At 37.8% G+C, this 24564-nt stretch overlaps 1 protein-coding gene across 1 annotated transcript in view; it reads left to right on the top strand.

Annotated features, from left to right (window-relative positions):
- The window catches only part of LOC136264794 (uncharacterized), a 121688-nt gene that overhangs the window by 40942 nt on the left and 56182 nt on the right, over positions 1-24564 (top strand). Inside the window, exons 10-14 of the mRNA XM_066059563.1 lie at positions 3857-4028; positions 12395-12607; positions 12682-12774; positions 12825-12919; positions 22017-22263. Of these exons, the coding sequence (XP_065915635.1) occupies positions 3857-4028; positions 12395-12607; positions 12682-12774; positions 12825-12919; positions 22017-22263 (820 nt within the window). The remainder of the gene's footprint in view (positions 1-3856; positions 4029-12394; positions 12608-12681; positions 12775-12824; positions 12920-22016; positions 22264-24564) is intronic.

Genomic DNA, 24564 nt, shown 5'->3' with positions numbered 1-24564 from the left:
CTACAACAGCTTGTAGTGTTCCATCTGCCTCAAACTACACTGTAGCTACATAAAAACATTAAATGTGAAGGGTTTCACCTTCGTTTAAAACTTTTCATGTTACTAGACTGGTTTCATGGAATTCTCAAAGAAATACTAATGGGAGCTCAAAATTGTGAATGAGTTCCTGTGACTATAACATAACCTTGAAGCATAGTCACTGTACAAATTAATTATTTTGCTTTTCTTGTTGTCTATAACTATCTAATCCAAAACAGCCAAGCTGTAAAAAAAGGGTGCGGCCCTCAAAAAGGCTATAGTGAAAAAAGATGTGAAATCCAAGGTGGCGGCCAAGAAATGGCTGTGATGGTAGGTTAATGGTAAAAATTTTAATAACGATAATTCAGGTGAATTTTTGTGCTGCTTGGGCTTGGCACAAAATTCACCTGAATTGTCATTATTAAAATTTTTACCATTAACCTACCATCACAGCCATTTCTTGGCCGCCACCTTGGATTTCACATCTTTTTTCGCCATAGCCTTTTTGAGGGCCACACACTTTTTTTACAGCTTGGCTGTTTTGGATTAGATTTCATTTCTTTTTGTATTTGTATACCCCAAAATAGGCCGGCTTTGGGACTTTTTTAACCTATCTTCACAGGAAGAAGAAAAGATGAAGTAGATGTACTTTAAATATTTTATCAGTAAATGTACAAATTATATAATACATATATTGATTACAGAAATCTCCATGGCGGTTTCTTTGTAACTGAACACTCTACAAGGTGACTTCTTCTAGATCCTCTCTCTACAGGGTGAAATGTTTGTAGCTGAACGATCTACAAGGTAACTTCTTCTAGCTGATCTCTCTACAGGGTAATTTATTTGTAGCTGAATTCTGTACAGGTGCAGCTGAGCTCTTTACAGAATGGTTTCTTTGTAGCTGAACTCTCTACAAGGTAATGTCTTCTAACTGATCTTTCTACAGGGCAATTTGTTTGTGGCTGAATTTTCTACAGGGTGATTTCTTTGCAGCTGAGCTCTCTACATGGTGGTTTCTTTGTAGCTGAACTCTCTGCAAGGTAATTCTTCTAGCTGATCTCTCTACAGGGAGATTTGTTTGTAGCTGAACTATCTACAAGGTAACTTCTTCTAGCTGATCTCTGTACAGGGTGATTTGTTCGTAGCTGAATTATGTACAGGTGATTTGTTTGCAGCTGAGTTCTTTACAAAATGGTTTCTTTGTAGCTGAACTCTCTACAAGGTAACTTCTTCTAACTGATCTTTCTACAGGGTGATTTGTTTCTAGCTGAACTATCTACAAGGTAATTTCTTCTAGCTGATCTCTCTACAGGGTGATTGTTTGTAGCTGAATTCTGTACGAGTGATTTGTTTGCAGCTGAGCTCTTTACAGAATGGTTTCTTTGTAGCTGAACTCTCTACAAGGTAACTTTTCTAGCTGATGTCTCTACAAGGTCACTAGTTTGTAGCTGAACTCTCTACATGGTGGTTTCTTTGTAACTGAACTTTCTACAAGGTGACTTCTTCTAGCTGATTTTTCTACAAGGAGATTTGTTTGTAGCTGAACTCTGTACAGGTGATTTGTTTGAAGCTGAACTCTCTACATGATGGTTTCTTCGTAGCTGAACTCTCTACAAGGTAACTTCTTCTAGCTGATCTCTCTACAGGGAGATTTGTTTGTAGCTGAACTCTCTACAGGTGATTTGTTTGAAGCTGAACTCTCTAAATGATGGTTTCTTTGTAGCTGAACTCTCTACAAGGTAACTTCTTCTAGCTGAACTATCTACAAGATAACTTCTTCTAGCTGATCTCTCTACAGGGTGATTTGTTTGTAGCTGAATTCTGTGTAGGTGATTTGTTCGCAGCTGAGCTCTTTACAGAATGGTTTCTTTGTAGCTGAACTCTCTATAAGGTAACTTCTTCTAGCTGATGTCTCTAGTTTGTAGCTGAATTCTCTACATGGTGGTTTCTTTGTAACTGAACTCTCTACAAGGTAACTTCTTCTAGCTGATCTTTCTACAGGGTGATTTGTTTGTAGCTGAATTCTGTACAGGTGATCTGTTTGCAGCTGAGCTCTTTACAGAATGGTTTCTTTGTAGCTGAACTCTCTACAAGGTCACTGGTTTGTAGCTGAGCTCTCTACATTGTGGTTTCTTTGTAACTGAACTCTCTACAAGGTGACTTTTTCTAGCTGGTCTTTCTACAGGGTGATTTGTTTGAAGCTGAACTCTCTACAAGGAAACTTCTTCTAGCTGATCTCTCTACAGGGAGATTTGTTTGTAGCTGAACTCTCTACAGGTGATTTGTTTGCAGCTGAACTCTCTACGTGATGGTTTCTTTGTAGCTGAACTCTCTACAAGGTAACTTCTTCCATCTGATCTCTCTACAGGGAGATTTGTTTGTAGCTGAACTCTCTACATGATGGTTTCTTTGTAGCTGAACTCTCTGCAAGGTAACTTCTTCTATTGAACCTACAGGGCGATTTGTTTGTAGCTGAACTCTCTACATGGTGGTTTCTTTGTAGCTGAACTCTACAAGGTGATTTCTTCTAGCTGAACTATCTCTTTCCATAGTTGCATGAACTCCCTACAAGGAGATTTGTTTTAAGCTGAACTCTCTACAGGGTGAATTGTTTGTAGCTGATCTCTCTACAGGGTGACCTGTTTGTAGCTGATCTCTATACAGGTTACTTGTTTGTAGCTGATCTCTTGAATTCTCTTCAGGGTGACTGCTCTATTAGGATGACTGCTCTATTAGAGTATCTCGAACTCACACTTGCTGCACCAAGTTGGATTTCGTGTTATAACTCCGTGGCTTTAAGTCTGATTCTTCTACACCATTGATGAGCCTTTCTAAGATGATTACTCCATCTGTACAACGATTTTCAAAGCATTACCCCAAGCGGTTTATCTGGTAGGCAGTCATTTTTTTTATTAGCTAATCTTGATTGCGTAATTGTTACACACTGTTGGTTTTTTCGTTGTATCGTCCTGGTTTTTAGCTCAATTTCTTTCAAACTACAAAAGGTTTGAGGTTCAATAGTTAACCTATTCACCCGCTGATTTTCAGCTTTTTCCCATACGCGGTTTACCCTGTAGGCGTGATAACATATTGGTGTTATTTTTCGTGAATAATCGCTCATAACTCTTTGCCTGTTTATCGTATTCCAGCCAAAGTTGGTGCTGAGATGCGCCTTTATACCCCCCTTCTGTGTGCCAAATTTAAAGGCAATCGGATATGGTGGTCGTGTTTTATAGCAGTTTTTGTAAGTGTGTGACAAGAGGAAGAAAAATAAGAAAAAAATAACAAAGAAACTGAGCCAATTTTTGAAATCGCATATCTCGGGAACGCTCTAAGCGATTTTGCTCAAATTTGCAATGTGGAGTACTGAAGTTGGAGGGAGTGTCCACAGCAAAAATCGTCTTGTTTCGTCAAGGAAGTACAGAGCTACGGAGGTGCAAAAATTGCATTTTCTTTCTTCCTGTCAATATACTCAAGGTTGTTGCACGCTAGCTTCTTGGGCCGCATGACACACTACCATGTGTCTTGATGTATCAAAAACTATTCTATTCACCAGATAAGTAAGGCCAAAACTTTAACAGCCCATTGGCGTTTCATAAAGAAGTCATAAAATGAAATTCAGGAAAAATACACAAACTACTTGGATTTTTGCTCAACAGCTCATATATATGTACACTGTATGATTTATGGCACTAGCAGTGCCTTTGAAATGCCCATGCAAAGTGGTTCATTATATAGCTATACTACATTTATGTCAGCTGTGGGTATTAATAATGATCCCTAAATTGAGAATACTTTTCTGATAATTGTCACAATTAATATTTAATTTACACAGAAAACTAATAGAGGCTGGTGTATCCTTCCTCTCCTGGGACGAAACATTTTTGCTTAGTTTTTTGGCACCATTGAGAAGCCATTATGAAACACTGTTTCTGAAGCACAAAGATAGGCATGCTGTATGGGATGGATGTAGTGGTGATAACACCAAGCTTGGTGTTTACAAGGAGGTAAAGTTTGATAGCGTTATGCATCTACACTATTCAAAAATATATACATATAATTATTGTTTTGTATGTGTAAGTTTTTATACTGCAATTTCAAAAGTGTGTGCCTTTACTAGATATTTATACGTGTATGTACATATACCATTGTGAGTGTATTCAACTACACATTCACTTTCCTGGAAATATGCATATTTCAATTTCAATGTACAGTATACCACGTACACACCTGGAAATTCAGCACCCAAGGTAGGTCAGTGGATAAAAATTTGGCAAATTCAAAATAGCTTATTGGCATTCAAAAAAGTGTGATGAATTTTTGTTGATTTGCCAACTTTAGTTACACTAACTTTTGTCGTTTACAGTATATACCACTAGTACTACACTTTTTAAAGTGCACACTACAAATGCAGTTTTAAAGGATGTGTCTCAACTTCTAATTGACAGTGAGCTGAGTGTAGACAAGTTTTTAAACCAGGCGCCGCGCCTGTTTTACTGTGTGTGTGTACCTACCTACCTACCTATCTACCTGTGTTTGTTTGTCCGTATGCACCCATGTGGGCAAAAACGTTAAAAATGATAAAACACAGTCAGTATGTAAGAATTGAAAGTCTGTATTAAACTTTTACCCACATAAGCGTGTGGTTTCTTCTCGGATGTCTGAAATATGGGTATGGCGACTCTTCATATACTTCTTAAACGGTCTTCTCCTTTGGTTTTATAGTCGTTTAACACAACACTGAAGGCCTCTTAGGCTACAAGAGGTAGTGTATCCTTGGAGTTGAAAGGGGGCATTACCCGTACTTATACGAATGAAAATGAAGGGCAGCTTCGAGGCTTTCTCTATACAATTCGCACGAGAAAACATGGTAGACACATATAAAACAGTTGAGAAGATACTTCTGTGCGTAATTTGCGGTTTAAAGTAGTTTGTTATAGTTACGCTTCCTTGGCAGTGCATAGCAACATAATCACCAAATTACAAAATAATTCATGAATTACGAAATGTGCTAAATTACAGTATTTACAAATTCTAATTATCTAGCTGAATTAATAACTATAACATGAATATAAACCAGAGGAGGGTGGACACGATATAAGCGCTACTGAAAACTATTACCTTTAATTAAATATTTCTAATACCAAGACTAAATTGAAGTGATTAGAACTGTTTGGCAATAGCCACACTAATTTATCTTGTGCTTCTTGTGACAAACGGAAGAAAATGAGTACGAAGGTGTCTTATTTTCTGCATGATTCTCCATGAGGACCTGCTAGTGGCGTCCGCTTTCCTTTCTTTAATTCCATGGGAGCGAGCATAGGAGGCTTATTGTATATCATAATACCTTCTTAGACAATTTTTGGGCTCGAATACAAGCTTATAAGGTGTCTGTAGAGTGCAACCCATTGATTCTACCGACAAACTTACTGCACACGTGATCCTCTATAAATTCAAGAGCGATTTACATGCCGGGAATAGCGGGGAAGAGTGGGGCAGACCGGCTAAATATACTAAACATCAAGCACACTTTTGAATGGTGATTATTTAAACTTCGCTGAAGGCTTAGTTATACTTTTAATACAAATATATGCACTCACGTGCGCACGTCCACCCTCCTCTGAATATAAACTAAATTATATACATGGCTGATTAATTTAGTTAGAATGGGATATTATTAATTACATGGGCATCTGGTTTTAGAAGTAGCACAACATCAACTTGTTTCAAGAGTTTTGGGAAACCCTACTACCCCATCTTTAAAGAAATTATATAGCAGAAACCAAACACACTGTTTAGTTTAGCAGTACAAAAGTGTGAGTAATGACATGCAATATAGCATAACAATTTATAGTAAAATATACTTCCATTTATTCATCATGGAAGGATCTAGAGAGAAGATATGTATGAGAAAAAAATTGTTTTTGAAAGATTGAGATACTCTAATAGAGCAGTCAAGTATACTCTAATAGTGCTTAAATATCCACATACTGACAGGTTTGTTGGGAATGCTATTGTTGAAAAATAATGTGGAGTTTTAAATTCATTTTTTTGCTGACAAAATATGTATAGTACACATCAGAAATTGTTACATTGTGAATGTATAGGCTTTGCTAAACTGCATTAATTATAGAGTCTGTATTTTTTAGCCATGGGAATAGAAAGACCTCCAATATTTATATCACTTGATGCGTCTTTGGTACTCTTAGGTATCAAGCATTATTGTACAGTGGAACCTCAGTTATCCAAACCACTTGGCACCAGAGGTAGTCTGAAAAGTCTGTATCTCTGAAACTGTGTATAAATAACAATATACCACTTTCACACCTCACTTCAAAGTGAAGAGAAGGTGTATAAGTGGTATAATAGCACTGCTAGCAGTGCTCAGGAATGCAGTAACGAGAATAGGAGGTAGTATATACAAGTTATATCCCTCCTAGGAGTGATATAACTTGTATATACTACCTCCTGTTCTCATTAATGCATTCCAAGCATTCTCAGAAATCATTTGATTTCTTTGATGAAACTGTGTGATCTCCTCTCCTTTAATATAGCGACACTTCACAGGATCGATAGTGGGTTTTAGTTTTTGTATAAAGTGAGCCAAGGCATAGATCATGGACTTGGGGAAGAAGATAGTTCATTGTTTTACTGAACGAAGAAGGTCACAGGTTAGTTTATATTAAACATGTTACATTCAATAGTCACGTGGGGATGTCCCACAGACACTGGGTGTAGCGCTTAATTGATATGGCCATTAGTGTTAATAGTATCTAATCCAAAACAGCCAAGCTGTAAAAAAGTGTGCGGCCCTCAGAAAGGCTATGGTGAAAAAAGATGTGAAATCCAAGGTGGCGGCCAAGAAATGGCTGTGATGGTAGGTTAATGGTAAAAATTTTAATAAAGACAATTCAGGTGAATTTTTGTGCCGCTTCACAAAATTTACCTAAATTGTCGTTATTAAAATTTTTACAATTAACCTACCATCACAGCCATTTCTTGGCCGCCACCTTGGATTTCACATCTTTTTTCACCATAGCCTTTCTGAGGGCCGCACACTTTTTTACAGCTTGGCTGTTTTGGATTAGATTTCATTTCTTTTTGTATTTGTATACCAGCTTTGGGACTTTTTTAACCTACGTTTTTTTCTTTACTACAGGAAGAAGAAAAGATGAAGTAGATGTACTTTAAATATTTTATCAGTTAATGTACAAATTATATATACTGTATAATACATATTTGACCGCATTTGCGAAAAGGGGTCTTCCACACACATCCAATTTGCCAACTTTGACGATTGATAACTTCAGATTGGAAAGAGCTATTGCCTTGATATTTGGGCAGTGGTGAGCACCACTATAGCTGAATACATGGTGAAATTTTCAGGTTAATATGTTACTTGAACACTGAGTTATGGTCTCCAACGTTTACGGAAATGGATGTGTGTGGAAGACCCCTTTTCGCAAATCCGGTCACATATATTGATTACAGAAATCTCCATGGTGGTTTCTTTGTAACTGAACACTCTACAAGGTGACTTCTTCTAATTGCTCTCTCTACAGGGTGAATTGTTTGTAGCTGAACGATCTACAAGGTAACTTGTTCTAGCTGATCTCTCTACAGGGTGATGTGTTTGTAGCTGAATTTTGTATAGGTGATTTGTTTGCAGCTGAGCTCTTTACAGAATGGTTTCTTTGTAGCTGAACTCTCTAAAAGGTAACTTCTTCTAACTGATCTTTCTACAGGGCAATTTGTTTCTGGCAGAATTTTCTACAGGGTGATTTCTTTGCAGTTGAACTCTCTACATGGTGGTTTCTTTGTAGCTGAACTCTCTACAAGGTAATTTCTTCTAGCTGATCTCTCTACAGGGAGATTTGTTCGTAGTTGAATTCTGTACAGGTGATTTGTTTGCAGCTGAGCTCTTTACAAAATGGTTTCTTTGTAGCTGAACTTTCTCCAAGGTAACTTCTTCTAACTGATCTTTCTACAGGGTGATTTGTTTGTAACTGAACTATCTATAAGGTAATTTCTTCTTGCTGATCTCTCTACAGGGTGATTTGTTTGTAGCTGAATTCTGTACAAGTGATTTGTTTGCAGCTGAGCTTTTTACAGAATGGTTTCTTTGTAGCTGAACTCTCTACAGGGTGATTTGTTTGTAGCTGAAATCCCTACAAGGTAACTTCTTCTAGCTGATCTCTCTACAGGGTGATTTGTTTGTAGCTGAACTCTCTACAGGTGATTTGTTTGTAGCTGAACTCTCTACAAGGTGATACTTCTAGGTGATCTCTCTACAGGATTCCTTGTTTCTAACTGAACTCTCAACAGGGTGATCTGTTCATAGCTGAACTTTCTACTGGGTGATTTGTTTGCAGCTGAACTCTCTAAATGGTGGTTTCTTTGTAGCTGAACTCTCTACAATGTGACTTCTTCTAGCTGAACTCTCTACAAGGTGACTTGTTTCTAGCTGATCTCTCTACAGGGTGACTTGTTTCTAGCTGAACTCTCTACAGGTGATTTGTTTGTAGCTGAACTCTCTACATGGTGGTTTCGTTGTAGCTGAACTCTCTACAAGGTAACTTCTTCTAGCTGATGTATCTACAGGGTCACTAGTTTGTAGCTGAATTCTCTACATGGTGGTTTCTTTGTAACTGAACTATCTACAAGGTGACATCTTCTAGCTGATCTTTCAACAGGGTGATTTGTTTGTAACTGAACTCTCTACAAGAAAACTTCTTCTAACTGATGTCTGAACAGGGTGAATTGTTTGTAGCTGAACTCTCTACAGGGTGATTTGTTTGTAGCTGATCTCTATACAGGTTACTTATTTCTAACTGATCTCTTGAATTCTGTTCAGGGTGACTGCTCTATTAGGATGACTGTTCTATTAGAGTATCTCGATCTCGCACTTGCTACACCAAGTTGGATTTCGTGTTATAACTCCGTGGCTTTAAGTCTGATTCTTCTACACCATTGAAGAGCCTTTCTAAGATGATAACTCCATCTGTACAGCGATTTTCAAAGCATTACCCCAAGTGGTTTATCTGGTAGGCGTGGCAAGCATAATAATAATAATAAATATAAAAAAATAGCTAATCTTGATTGCGTAATTGTTACAGACTGTTGATTTTTTCGCTGTATCTTCCTGGTTTTTAGCTCGATTTCTTTCAAACCACAAAAGGTTTGAGGTTCAATAGTTAACCTATTCACCCACCGATTTTCAGCTTCTTCCCATACGCGGTTTACCCTGTAGGCATGACAACATATTGGTGTTATTTTTCGTGCATAATCGCTCATAACTCTTTGCCTGTTTATGGTATTCCAGCCAAAGTTGGTACCGAGATGCGCCTTTATATCCCCCTTCTGTGTGCCAAATTTCAAGGCAATCGGATAACGCGTTCGCGTTTTATAGCAGTTTTTGCAAGTGTGCGAAAAGAGGAAGAAAAATAGGAAGAAGAAGAAAAAAAACGAAGAAACTAAGCCAATTTTTGAAGTCGCATATCTCAGGAATGCCTAAAGCGATTTCGCTCAAATTTGGAATGTGGAGTACTGAAGTTGGAGGGAATGTACACAGCAAAATTTGTCTTGTTTCATCAAGGCAGCACAGAGCTACGGAGGTGCGAAAATTGCGTTTTCTTTCTTCCTGTCAATATACTCACGGGGTTGCGCGCCGGCTTCTTGGGCCGCACGACACACTACCGTGTGTCTTGATTCACTACTTTAGTTTATTCATGGCTAGTAAAGTAAGTACTTTAGTGTAGTTGAATCGTCTTTACATTGCTGTTTTGACACCTGGCGCGATGTCACACACGTGTAGTGACTGGGCGTGGCGCTTAATTGGCTAGGCCATTATAGCGCTGTAAACATATTCACTGCTTTAGTTTATTCATGGCTAGTATAGCAAGTACTTTATAGTGCACTTAAGCTTCATTATGAGCTGTTCAGCTCGTATTTGGGCTTCCTGTGTTTAATTGCGTACCCACAATCGAAGTGATCTGCATGCTCGTGACGATGCACTTACGTTCGGCCTCTCAACAGTGCCTTGTCGTTGCTCTTACGACGTTATCCACAATCGAAAGTCACATGGTCCCATATAAATACACTCGCAAAGCGTTCCAGCAGTTTCCATGTACACTTGCAGGTGATTCACCCAATTGGAATATATTAGTTGTAACATAGGCACTTGTGATTTGCCTGAAATATACACACTCGTACTCGGGCTGCGCCCTCGTGCTCATGTGTGTATTTCAGGCAAATCACTCGTGCCCATGTTACAACTACTACTTAAAATAGCATAATCAAAATTTTAAAATATCAGTATTTTCAACTACCCTAATAGAACAGTCACTACTCTAATAGAGCAGCCATTTCCGTAATTTGGTAAACTGAGAATCCGGATAAGTGGGGTCCGGATAACTGAGGTTCCACTGTACATGTTTATACATACAGTAGTTGAGTCATTCATCATTTTTGTCAGTGCATGTGTAGCCTAGCTAGCTGCTTTCCATAAGTTATGTATCATGTTAATGTACTAAACTGCTGCATAATTCATAGGCCCAGCAATTCAAGTTTAAACCACTTGCCATGCAAAAATACCTACGTATTGTTGAGTGTAAAAGACAATTGTGCAATGCTGTGTTGTAGTAATACTAATGCCAGAAGCACATTAGTGCCATAGAAATCTTGCAGCCCTCTTGCTATTGTTAGTGTCAAAATTGGATGAATTGTCCATTGTCCATGATCAATTGTATCCATCATTACTTATGAAAAGGAATTACCTAAGGGACAAATACATAGACAGACATATATATGATTGAGTCTGTCCATCTCTAGAATTTGTATATACGTCCATGCAAATTTCAGGTTAGCAATTGAGAAATTTTAATGTTGCCAATATTGTGACTACAATACTCCTTGACTAATTTCAGTAGTAACCAACACATTTGTCCAATTAATATACATCTGCCAATATACTTATTAATCAACTACAGTAGAATGATTTGTGCAAATCAAACCATATATGTATGTCCTACTTTCTGAATAGTTCTGTCCATGCATTGTGAGGATGCATATAAGCACTCCTACTGCTTATATGTATCCTCAGCAGTGCACTAACATTTCTGAACAAAATACTGTTGGCTGGCTTTCTCAACTTTATGAAACAAGTTGATGTTGTGCAACTTCTAAAAACCAGGTGCCATGCAGCTGGGTAACCCATTTGGAATTAATCAACTGTGTATAACTATGTAACTATGTATAATACATTGATTAATTAAATTAATGTAATTTAGGATTTTGTAATTCATGAAATTTTGTAATTCTTCAATTACGTTGCTATGCATTGCTAAAGAAGTGTTTTGTTAAATAAACCACTTTTAACAACATGTTACGCACAGAAGTGTCTTCTAAACTGTGCTATAGTTTGACTATCTTGTTTTTTCTTTCAGATTCTCTCAACGAAGCCTCAAAGCTGCTCTTCATTTTTGTTCACTTACGTAGGGGATGCTCCTACTTTCAACAACTCGAAGGGATAGCCTATTCGTGGTAATCTATGAGGCCTGCACCATTGCTTTTCAGTTGTTAAACGTCTGTAAAACTTAAAAGGAAGATAATTCACAAAGTTAAGGAGAGTCTCCACACCCATATTTCAGACCTCCAAAAAAGAAACCACCTCAGAGCAAAGTTTACTTTTGTGGAAGTTTAATACAGACTTCAGTTTGCTTTTACTTCTTAAGTGCAATTACATTTAACGATTTTGCTTGCATGGGTGCATACAATCAAACATAGACAGGTAGATAGATAGGTAGACATGCACACACACACACACTCTTACGAAAGCAATTTCAGTAAATCGTGCGCCTGGTTTAATTAGCAAGCATGACATGGGTGTTATGTATGTGCTAAAACAGAACATTCACACTTACCAAAGAAGCATTTGCCAACTCTACCGTTGTCCATTTTGGATCTTAGGTGGTGTCCAGTCCACCACTTAAATATCAGTGTGAGCAGTCATGATACTGTTATATTCCTGAATATCTCTTTAAAATGACAGGAAATCATAAGAGTAGATTCTTGTGCTCCAAATATTATGAGAAGCTGTGAAGTGAAATGTTTACACTTGTATGCAACTTCCAACTATTGCTAATAGTATGGAAACTAACATTTATTTATGAATATACCACAGGGCCAGTTTTGCATAGTTTATTTACTAATGGGACCAAGGACTAATGTCATTGCTAAGTAGATGTCCACTTTTTAAATCTCCTTTCAATGGCACTGCATTTTAAATCTGAAACCGAAACTTCTGTGATTACAAGTATTGTGTATTTACAGCATTATGATATGTGAGCTGTATTATTGTTACATTGTATTGTAGGCGGTGCAGTTTATAATTTACCTGTACAAATTTTCATCCAATGAAAGTGAGAAAGCCAGTGACATGGCAAAAGCAATTGGAGTTGAAATTCAAAAGTTTTTGGATTTATTAATAAACAATGTGGACTTGAAAGCTGACAATGCTGTAGATATTTTAAAAGTATTACGAAATACATCCCTGCCACCAAAGTACAGAAAAATAGTCATGTCTGTGGTAAGTTTTTATAAAATTTGTATGTATGTTATGGTACTATATATATTTCATGAATATAATGATATTGTTCTTAGGCAAATCAAAGAGGTTTAGAAGAGATAAAGCAAATGAAATTGACTCAAATATGCAGCTTGTTTAAAGGGAATTTACACATTTGGAATTTTCAGGTACCGATAATTTCAGTGCTATTGAATATTTATATCATTTCTTTGTACAGTTTGTAGAGATGTTTCTGAACAGTTATCCTATTCCCTCAAAGGCTGACCTTACTGATTCATCTTGGAGTCTTCTTTTATGCGAGATTATAAAAAGGTTACTTATAAAACTAGTATTAAAATAATTTAAAAAAATTAAATAGAGATTGTTGAAAAATGAAACAAGAGTTGAACAAGAACCATTTTAGAACTACAATGGAGTATGTCAAACTCCTTAAAGCCTAACACTTGAAATTGTCACACACACACACACACACACACACACACACACACACACACACACACACACACACACACACACACACACACACACACACACACACACACACACACACACACACACACACACACACACACACACACACACACACACACACACACACACACACACACACACACACACACACACACACACACACACACACACACACACACACACACACACACACACACACACACACACACACACACACACACACACACACACACACACACACACACACACACACATGGATGCACGCACGCACGCACACATATACATGTACAACATGCGCACACACGCATACATTCACGCACACATGCATGCACGCACACATGCATGCACGCACACATGCATGAACGCACACAAAGCAAAGCCTACAGCAGCCATGTGGAACACAGCTATTGCCGCCCAGTGAACCAGCACTGGGATGCACACTTGAGACTTGTGTAGGAAAATCCTCCTGGGGCAGGGCTAGTAACCCGCAGGAGGACTGTCCAGGTCTCACGGAGAGGTTGTGGTGCAAGAAGTTCCACACCAACCCTACCACCGCTAAGCAAGACGAGGCATTTGTTTCATCAGTTAACACCAGGTACCCATTGATGTTACAGTTGGGTGGGCTGTTTCCCAGTTGACACCAGGCCACCAGGTCCCCATTGTACTGCTGGGTATACTGAAGTGATGTGAGTAGAGTTTCTTGCTCAAGGAAACCAGCGTTGAAACCGGGTCGGGTCATCCGGGTCATCCGGGTCATCCGGGTCTGACCCGGTTTACAATTTATCCGGGTCTGACCCGGATTGGATCACGTGAGAAACGAAATTGTTCGTTTGACGACGTGGAACTTATAAACGCTATCGCGTAGCTCTTTCGTGAGCCACGCCCACTTATCAAATTACCAACATATGCTCAGCCACGCCTATTTGTTAGTAAGTGCAGTATGTAGCACGAAACTGAGGGTATCTATGGTGAGGGGTAGCTATTGTCAGTAGGTGAAGACCTTTTTTTTTTTTTTTTTTTTTTTGGTCTTCAACCTACAGCTAGGCTGAAGTTGCAATATTTACTCAACACGAATCGAACGCTCAAAATGTAGACTCGTTCGCTCACCCGAGACTAGCCGAAACACGTCTCGGCTTTAATTAATCCGGGTCACATCCGGGTCAATCCAGGTCACGTCCGGGTCTGACCCAGATTGCTATCCGGGTCAGTGGGTCATCCGGGTCAGCAGTAGTGACCCGGTTTCAACGCTGAAGGAAACAACAACACTAACTTGGCATAACTGGGCACAGATCATGTAACCTTCCAATTATAAAGCCAATGCTCTAACCACTTGGCTATGCTGCCTCATACACAACATACGCTTGCACGCATGCACACAGATCTCTGTTCGGACTCAATGGATATGGTACATACCCTGTCTGATGGTGTTGCATCATATATCACTGGATAAGTAGAAAAGAAACAGTATGCTGAGATGACCCCATGTTGTTAATTGCTTGCTAAGAATAGTAGCTGCCTTGCCATGTCTAAAATTAAAAGTGCTATACATTTATATAGGAGCTATCTACTCTTGATTTATGGAACCTATGTTTTCCCTTAGTCTCTGCAATATCCATTGAGTCCAAATGGAGATCTGTGTGTGACAATATCAAATATTAGGCTATAAAGAAAGGGTTGATTGTAGTTCTAGAGAGTTTTAATATGCTAACTGGTTTGACTATTGTTTCTTTTGTTTTTTCCCTTTATTTTATTATTTTAAATCAAGACACCAATAGTTTTTCATGTGGCCAAGTACTGCCAGTGCAGGTGCACAACAAGTGTGTATTAACAGCAACCAAGAAAATTCCATTTTCATGCATCTGTAGCTCAATAGTGCCTAAATGGAAATCGATCATTTTTGCTGTGAAACTCCTTCAGAGTAGGCCACCGCCTGTTCCAAATTTAAGCTGAATCTACCCCGCTGTATCTGAGATATGCACCTTAAGTCTGTCTTATGTTCTTAACCTTCTTATTTTTCTTCTTTTCACCTTACTTAGTATTGTTGATACTGCATGGCTTGCTGTGTAGTGTACCTATTGCATAACAAAGTGTGTATAATTATTACATGTGATGATTTGTTTTTATATATAATCTCAGATTAGTGGAAGTGTATTCTTCGGATTAAATGTGGTTCTTCATTTAGAGTGATTTGCTGCAGATATGTGTTCTATTAATATAGTAGATTGCATTCTATTGGAGTAATCATGGAGTTCCATTTCTTCCTTGTGCAACTGTTTGACCTATTTATACATAACAAAGTGTGTATAATTATGTACATCACAAAATCCGTATTTACCTCTTAGCAGGTTAATCTTTGCTTCACCTTCGTTCTATGTGAATTCTATTAGAGTACTTGAGAAGACCTTGTAGTAGTGTCAGAAAGTGTCTTAGTGCAGTATTGCTTGTGCATGTACAGTAGTAGTGGTAAGTGTGCATGCATTGCTAGGTTTCCAGGACTCTCCTTTTATGCTGTAGTGTGTGATTGCTGGATGATAGTGCATATACCGGATCACATGAGTACTTGAGAGAGTCCAGTGTTGAGTGACTAAATTTATATTGAACAGCTACAGAAAACAAGACTGACTCAACTGAAACTTTTTACCTTTAATGTATGTTCTTGAGCTACACAATATCCTTTATCTGATAAAAACTCTGAATACTCCTACTAGTAGTTTCAATATATCCAACCATGTTTGTTGTAATAACAGTTGCACTAGATCTTCCAGCAGCAAGTTATGCCACAGAAGTTCTGAAAATGTTATTACATCTAATTCATAGGTATTTTAGAGTCTCTAGATTGTGGAATGCATTATCAATCATTGACTCTTATCCCTTTCCTTCCCTACTATCAAACACAAATTGATCATTTTTATGTAATCATTTTTAAATACCTTTGACACTAATTATACAACCAAGTACTAAGAATAATAAGAAATGCGGTCAAAATTATGTCATAAATAAATAAATAATATTAATGTTCTCGAAAACTATGAGGCCTAGAGACATGAACTAACTGGGGATAGATTCACCTGTGAACGAAGGCACAAGCGTATAATCATTGTGCCTGTTCGTGCTGATGACTTGACCATACGTGTAATTTGATATAACGCCCAGTACCACACCCTTGCTTAATTACAGATTGCGTGAAGAAGATTAGCGAATGTCCGTGGAGGAGAGCCAGAGGCCACTTTACACGTAAACAAGAAGATTACAAGTAAGTTTTTATGTTTGTAACGTTTTAAGTCTCCGTGCCAGCTGCCAGTGGATTCATTCACATAAAATATGTAATTAAACAATACAAGAAAACATTAAAACACATGCCCCGCTCTTTACAATACAGTTACGTATAAAATACAAGTAAACAATCTTGTCTCGTGCAGCTGGCATGGCAAACTTCCTTTGTGTTGGTTTCAGGCAATTCAATACGTGTTTAATCTTTTTTGCCTTCACCTGGCAAGTTAGCTACTAGGCTCTGGCTGGCTTGGCTGTCTTCCTTTATCTGGTTCATCTGGCTTGCATACTCCTACGGTATTGTGTAGCTATCTTCTGCAAGTTGTGTATGCATAATTATAGTGTGTCACCCATCACTGTGTCGTTGCTACACCACTGATGAACCTTATTTAGCTCTAGTTTATGTTGATACTGTGCTGTATATTGGCTAATAATTTTTATCTGTTGATGTTGCCTATAATGTATTGCTACATACAGTACTACAATAATGTATAGTTCTCTCCTGTATGTGTTGTAGACATATACTGTGTACACATCACTGTGCCATTACCACACCAATGATGTACTGGCACTTAACTACTGGTGGCCTTTAGTTACGATGCCACTATTGTGTTGTATCTGTCACTACTGTGACATATTGAGTTGATTTGGGGATATGAGCCTTCACCACCTAATAGCCTCGCTAGGGGGCTGTCACGTTGGTGTATGTACTTGGTTGTATGTGACGTGGTCCTAGTAATAATAATAATAATAATACAACTAAGCAGGGGTAGCCAGGATTTTCTGGAAGGGGGTTCAGATTAGAAGTACACAAATGTCTTCAGGGGAAAGCCTGCATGGGTACTTCCCCTGAACCATGTTTGAACGAAAATGATGCATACACAAAATGTGTCCTTGGGCAATGACATTAAAAGGTGCTGTTTGTGCATCTAACTAGCTAAAACCTACACACTGCTGTTTATGCAACTTTTAGAAACTACAAACCTAATGTATTGTGTTACTAACTAAAATTTATTTCCAGACACTGACATATGGTCAGTCAACTTCACTGAACTTCTCAGTAGACAGAATCCCTCCACATTTGAATCACTTATAGTTGGCAATACTTTCTTCCGGGCATACTTTATTCTCGGTCATGCAGTCCTGTTGACTTCAGACTTGGCTAGTACTCCAATATATTCGACACATCATGTGCACACAACATGTGACAAATAAGCAAAACATTCATCATGTAAATATACACCAAACTATTCATTGCTTGTGCTAACCTGACACATGTATAACACGACTGCTCAAGTTTATTGCAGCTGCTACCTTGTAAAGTGACTCGACCAATTGAATCGACCGAGGAATCAACAGTCCTTCTCCATTTTTACCATGAATCATGTGCGCAATTGATCACGTGATGCAGTACTTGACTCATCGATGATTCAGCATTTAAAATAAAGCGATGCAGCTCTCAAAGTAGTACAGATCCGTGCCAGTGTGCAAGTAGCTACCTGAGAGCTCAAGGCTGTAAGATTTGGTGTGATTTTCAATTTTAAAAATTCTGCTTCTGAAAGGGGCGTTTGTCTGAACCATCCGAACCTCCCCTGCCTATTCCCTTTCCAAGTACTAAGAATAATACGAAATGCAGTTAAAATTACATCATAAATAAATAATCAAATAATTAATGTTTTGAGAAAACTACAAGGCCTAGAGATGTAAACTAACCAGGGATTGATTCGCCTGTGAACGAAGGCACAACTGTATAATCGTTGCACCTGTTAACAGCTAAAAGTCAACTTGGTGGTCTTAGCTTAGTCAAACCAGTTGGTTGAAAAACCTTGTCAACAGCCATCATTTCTTTCCCTGTGTAAATAAAATACATGGATTTTGTACTAAATACAAAAAAAAATACAAAAAAGCAACCCATAATCTCTACAGGACATTATACAAAAAACAAAGGCCTTGAATTGCTCTACTTGATTCTGCTCAAAGTAATGCTCTAGCATTAGCATAGTAACATTTATTTACTATTGATTACATCATAATATGCACCCCCATGTTATTTATATTGGAGAATTTAATCACTCGAGTGGGAAAGCCCCCCAAAAAGCAATCTGTTACCCTCAACCACATTCGCTAAGCTTGGTATCATTCTACGTGTCAACACTTGCTGATTAAGAATCTGCCTGAAGTAAGTGCCAAAAAATAATTGTACTGAGTTACATTATAAAACATGAAAAACAGGGTTTTCCCGCTGTTTAATTACGTATCTAAATGCATGATTTGGCAATACAAGGCTCTATCCTGCCTTTTGTCTTGGTAACTTCACAACTCCTATATATCACTCAATTCACCATTGATCAAGGATTCTGATGAGCCATACCAGATCTCCGTAAATTAAAGTATGCGGAAGTTATGGTGCTGTGTTTAATAGATGGTGTCATTTTTGCGTATATTTAACATTATGGATTTTTATAATGTACGGTAAAAGTTGACAAATGTTTTGATATGTATTTGTATTATTTTGTATACTTCTGTTCATCCTTTACCTGGCTTGCTAGCTGAATTATTTCCATCTCCAGTGCTCAGTGCCAATAATACATTGTTGCATACAGTTCTATGGTATAAATTGCATCTCCTGTATGTTGTACAATGTATTACATTTCATTATGCCATTGCCACACCATTAATGTACTGGCACTCAGCTACCAGTAGTTTTGCATTGGGCCTGGCAAGCCATTGTGTGGAGAACATTAACGCCAGCACAGTTTTCAGCTATTAAGTTTGTGTGTGAAAATACATAGCTCTCAACCTGAAGCCTTTCAGTGCCAGGAGTGAGATCACTTTGTCACAGAAGCACAATACCTCTAACAACCAGACACTTTCCTGGATATGCTGTGCTTTGTCGTTTTCGCTATTATGTTCTGCTGTACTGGCTATTCGTGGGAGCAGAAAGCTACAGTCAACAGAGCTCCCTGCTGTCTCCACTGAGCTGCATTTAGTGGAAAGCTGTATTCTTGTTGATTAGAACAATTGTGGTTTTTTTTGTTTGTTTCAGTTTACATTGTTTTGTCATCACTATGCATTATTTTATTTTGAGACAAAAACTATAAACATTGCCGTAATTACATCCCATACAACGTGATTGAGATAACAAACACTACGTACACAAAATGTGCCCTTAGGCTGATAATTGCTGTGTGGTTGTGCTTGCTATTGTTTATTTACCTACATACTGTTAACTATATTATTGTGTCTATACATAGTTACATTCTGCAATGCTACCGCACAATGGAACTGTACTTTTTCTTGGTAGCATATCCTTTATTTTCTGGTATTGGATTTTTATCCTATTGACAGTACTGCCATCTTTCACAGTGATCAGCTACACGCAGCCATTTGTTCTCCAAATTCAATTTCATCTTGTAGTATATCATATTATCATTTTAGGGCATATGGCCCAGCTCATATAAAAAAACAACAACTCAGTTAACAGTTTCTAGTGAAATACCCTGCTTCTTTTATCATTGAGGTCTGCTTTTGGAAACTTCAGCAGCTATGCATGTCTTAATCCAGTACCCTGATTCATCCTCATTAAACATTATAATTTTAGGACTGTTTAATGGATGTATAAGCTTCATTGCTTGTAGGCATGAGATTCAATACCATAGATATGAGAGCATGCACTTGCACCTCAACTTGTGAGAATCATGGAGGAGGGGCAGTGACAGTGCATTATGTGGTCTTCCATGGTCAGGTATTCAATACAACGTGATAGTAGCAGACCGTCACAATTGTAATTGCATATGTATCACTTAAGTTTATTGTATGTGCATCTTTTCCATCAACACATTCTGTGCTGATCATGCTCTGTTGTACTTTTCCCATTTGGAGATTGCCCCATTGGTGGTTGCACTTGATTGTATATTCCCCAGAATAATTGTACTTTGCATTTTTATGTCCTTGTAGAAATTGTAGTTCCTCTAGTAACTTTAAATTTTGTAGTATGTAAGTAAGTACGTAAGTAAGTAATTAAGCTGACTTTCAGGTCTTGTAAATTTTCCCCTTGATTTGTCCAATGTGTCTGTACTTCTGTTGTGAAGAATATATAAATAAATAATTCTTTAATGTGATTGGCTAAAATGAGGAAAAGTGATTGATCCATTTTATCATAAATTGATAGATAGATAGAGATAATGCCATAATATTAGCAACAAATGTAAAATGGAATGTCATATTATTCTGGGATGGTTTAATGGCGATTTGCAAAGATAATTACCTAAAACCCTTGGTAATTTTAGTACAGTTAGAAATGAAAGCCACATTGTTTCAGCTGGCCAGCATACTACAATTTGAGGTAAAATTGTAGGAGTTTGTGTTTGAAATGTTTTGACCTCCAATTTGCCATTACAGCTACCACAGGGAATGGAACAATGAAACAAAGACATGTGGAGAATGTTGACACTATAGTCAGAGCTTCCTGTGGGTTTTCATGGTGGTCTATGGCTTTACTTGGGAGCAATGGCAGTTTAAAGCCAAAAATACATGAGGAACGAATTGCCTCCAAATCTTCATGAAGGGATGCATCTTTTAACATAGATTAAGATGAAGCATATCCAACCAAGAACTGAGAAACTATGTTGGAAAAATCTGTGCATGGGCATATTAGAGAATTAATATATATTTAGATTGTAATCTATCCCCTTTTCTACCTAATTACCAGTAACATGTTATTAGGAATGTACATATTGTAGTAGTACAGTTATTTATTTATGGCTGGGGGCACTAGTTGGCCACAAACCATTAATGTGCAGGCTCATTTGTAAGATGTTGCCATACATGTACATATAATAACCTCCAAACATTAACTTTAGTTAACACATTAAATTCCAGTTCGTCAAAGCAAATTCTTATTTTGTCAGAACTTTGCGCATGGTCTGTTAGCATAGCATAATCTTAAGTATTTTAATATGTGACCCAATCTGGGAAAACCGGGCTTATCGCCTATTTAAAAGTGTCGAGAAACGTTGGTTTTAAGTATTTAGTGTGTTGTAGCTCGCCAATGGTTGAAGCTATGTGTACCAAATTTTCACACGTTTTACACCAATTCCTTACCTTCCAGAGCATCCACTGTGCAAGTAGCCAACAACTAAGTTTCCTGCCATTTTAGATAGTTTTTAAACCGAGGTTGACTGTATCAGGCGAGCTGCAAATTGGGTGGGAGGCAGGGGCCCTGGAAGGCGGGAAAGATAGTGTTCTAAAATTGAAAAGGAAGGTCAAGGGATGAATTAGGCCAAGTTTTGAGCCATTGAGGTCTCAAAACTGGCTAAAATGAAAGGAAATTCACAGCAGAGGTAATTATTCAATACCACAGAGCTGTACAGCCACATACAGTCATCCCCAGGCTGACCAGAGCTCCATTAAGGCCCCACACCACACATACAGATCGCCACTGGGCTTGGGAAAAGCAGCCAGCAAAACCAGACCACTCAAGTCTAGCTGATTTTGATTGTGGAATTAGATAGTTTATTCATGTGGCTTTGTGTCCTGGGTGAAAAATCGAATCTACTGACATGGGCGATAAGACTGGTTTTCTCAGACTGGGTCACATATGTAGTTGTGAAATTACACATATATGTAATATGTATCCTTGCTACTAATTTCCTGCTACTAATTGTAGATTTTCAAACATCACATGTAAAATTTGTGTGGTTGGTTTACTCAAGCGGGTTGGTGATGCTTACAAGGATGATAAAAAGCAGCACATTTTTGTATCTGATCTTATGAAGTTAAATGTTCCCAACTTATTGCTTGTGCCTGAAGATGATGACCGGGATGTTGAAATGGCATTTATCAAAATTATTCAAACTTTTATTCAAGAAAATGGATTGCATGAAGTTATTATTGATCAACTTTTATCAATTTTGGTGAGTTTTGTATGTGTTCAGCAAGTTTAACTTTTAACTGTTATATATAAGTATGTGCATTTATAATACTTCGGGTACTTAGAGATAATGAGTTACTCTCTAGAATTCCTATGGATATAATTACATGAAAATAACAAGGAGAAAACATCCTGACCACCTGGTAGACTCCTGTAAGCGTTCGAGCGTAAATCGGATGGCTGCAGGTTCGAGGCTACCTAGGTCCAGTCATGGATTTTTTCTCCTTTCTCCAACTTTTCAAACACACCTTAAGTAGTTAAAGTCTAAGTAGCTAAAGTCTTTGAGCAGGCTGTAGGACCAGGTGTCCTACAGACCTTCAGCACTTGTGCTGTAAAGCATTTAATAATAAATATCTGTGCCAATATTTTGACTTACTATCACAATTCACTATACAGAGGCCATGGAAATCCATAGTCGAAAATATCGATGTATATGGTTGTCCTCAGCAGGGACAATAAAACAGGTCAAAAGATGGAGGATTTTTTGAAGAATATTTCAATCATTTTGTCAGTGTAGTATTCTTGTAGCTACATCAAATGAAGATCAATTAACACATCAGGATACATGATTAGGTGTCATCAAGAGTAAATAATGGAAGAGAGAGTATCCAACTGCCATATACTGCATCAAAAATGAGCACTTCAAGTAGAGAAGCCAACCTGTAGTGCTTTCAAAGACAGTGTTGAATGAAGTAATAAACACCTGCTAGCTCAGACTGTTTGAAGTGTCCAGGCATGATTTGAAGTCAAACAGTCTGAGCTAGAAGGTGTTTATTTCTTCATTCAACACTGCCTTTGAAGCACTACAGGATGGCTTCTCTACTTGATGTGCTCATTTTTGATGCAGTATATGGCAGTTGGATACTCTCTCTTCCATTATTTACTCTTGGTGTCATGTAGCCAAAGGAAACTGGTATTGGTACACAATTGTATCAAGACACATATGTGTGTGTCGTGTGTCGTGTGTCATGTAGTCCAAGAAGCTGGCATGTCACACCAGTGTGATATTAGGAGGAAGAATGATAATGCAATTTTCACCCATATGTAACTTCATGTTGCCTTTGCAAAGCAAAACAATTTTTGCCATGAAAATGCCCTCTGTCATCAGTGGTCCACATACAGTAGCGGACAAAAAAAGTTCCTGTTCCTTTTGCGTTTTATGTTTTTGGTGAGACATTTCCATTTCGTAGCGTTTCCGTTTTGCTAGCGTTTTAACTATTGCTGAGAATGTGTGTTTTGTTTACAGAAGAAATAGAGTGAATGAAGAGTTGCTAATAAGTAAGTGAATACTAACTAATGCTAACACACTAATATTTGTGTATTGTATGTCTTTCTTTATGTAGAACACTACTGCTTACTGTTACAAGAGACAAGGCTCACGGAAAGTAGCTGACTGCGACAAACGATGAAGGACTTATAACCAACTGTTCTGTTGTTTATTAAATCATATTTGTGTATAGTAACAAGTATTCGAGTGAACTTTGCTTAAAATACCAGCACCTGCACTATTACACTTCCTCCCTAATTAATGCTCACTACCTATTTATCTGAACAGAAGGAAATTTTGTTACTTAATTAACAGTTTGTCATCGACAAAAGTGTGTTAAAGTATTTAGAAATATATCATACATTGAAAATGTAACTTTTAGAAAAGGAGACATTAGTAGAGATAGCAGCATCCTGGCTGGTTTTGCTTTCTGGCACATGGTGGCTTCATAGCAACAAACCTGTGATTAAAAAACAATAAAACTAATTGTTTAACCATTGTACTAACCTTCTGTAGGCGATATCACAGTTCTTTTATTCCGCTTAGTGCTACATTGGCTTGTTTAAGCTGATGCGAATGTTACAACGAATGTTAAACTGCCAACATAGCTTCCATCCCAGACTCTTGGAGCATCGTAGCAACAATTTTGCTGGCCAATGGTGTGCAGGTACTATTCATCATCTCAAATAACTTGGCAATGGCTTGTACAACTATTTGTAAATGTTACAAATGCTTCGAAAACGGTAAGACTGATGCTAGCATTTTTATTCTGTTCTGTAAGCATTTTCATAGCCTTCTATTGCATGCAACGGAAATGGAACGCCAATGGAACAAGAACATTTTTTGTCCGCTACTGTACCAAATATGAGTAAAATCACTCCAGGAATTCCTGAGATATAAGCCTTCAAAAATTGGCTTAATTTCTACATTTTTTCTTCTTTTTGCATGTGTTCAAAAAATGCCATAAAACACAAACGTGTGATCTGATCACCTTGAAATTTGATATACATAAGATGG

The sequence above is a fragment of the Dysidea avara genome, chromosome 8 (assembly GCF_963678975.1).
Source record: "Dysidea avara chromosome 8, odDysAvar1.4, whole genome shotgun sequence".
Lineage (NCBI taxonomy): Eukaryota > Metazoa > Porifera > Demospongiae > Dictyoceratida > Dysideidae > Dysidea > Dysidea avara.
This window is presented reverse-complemented; position numbering and strand designations above follow the sequence as displayed.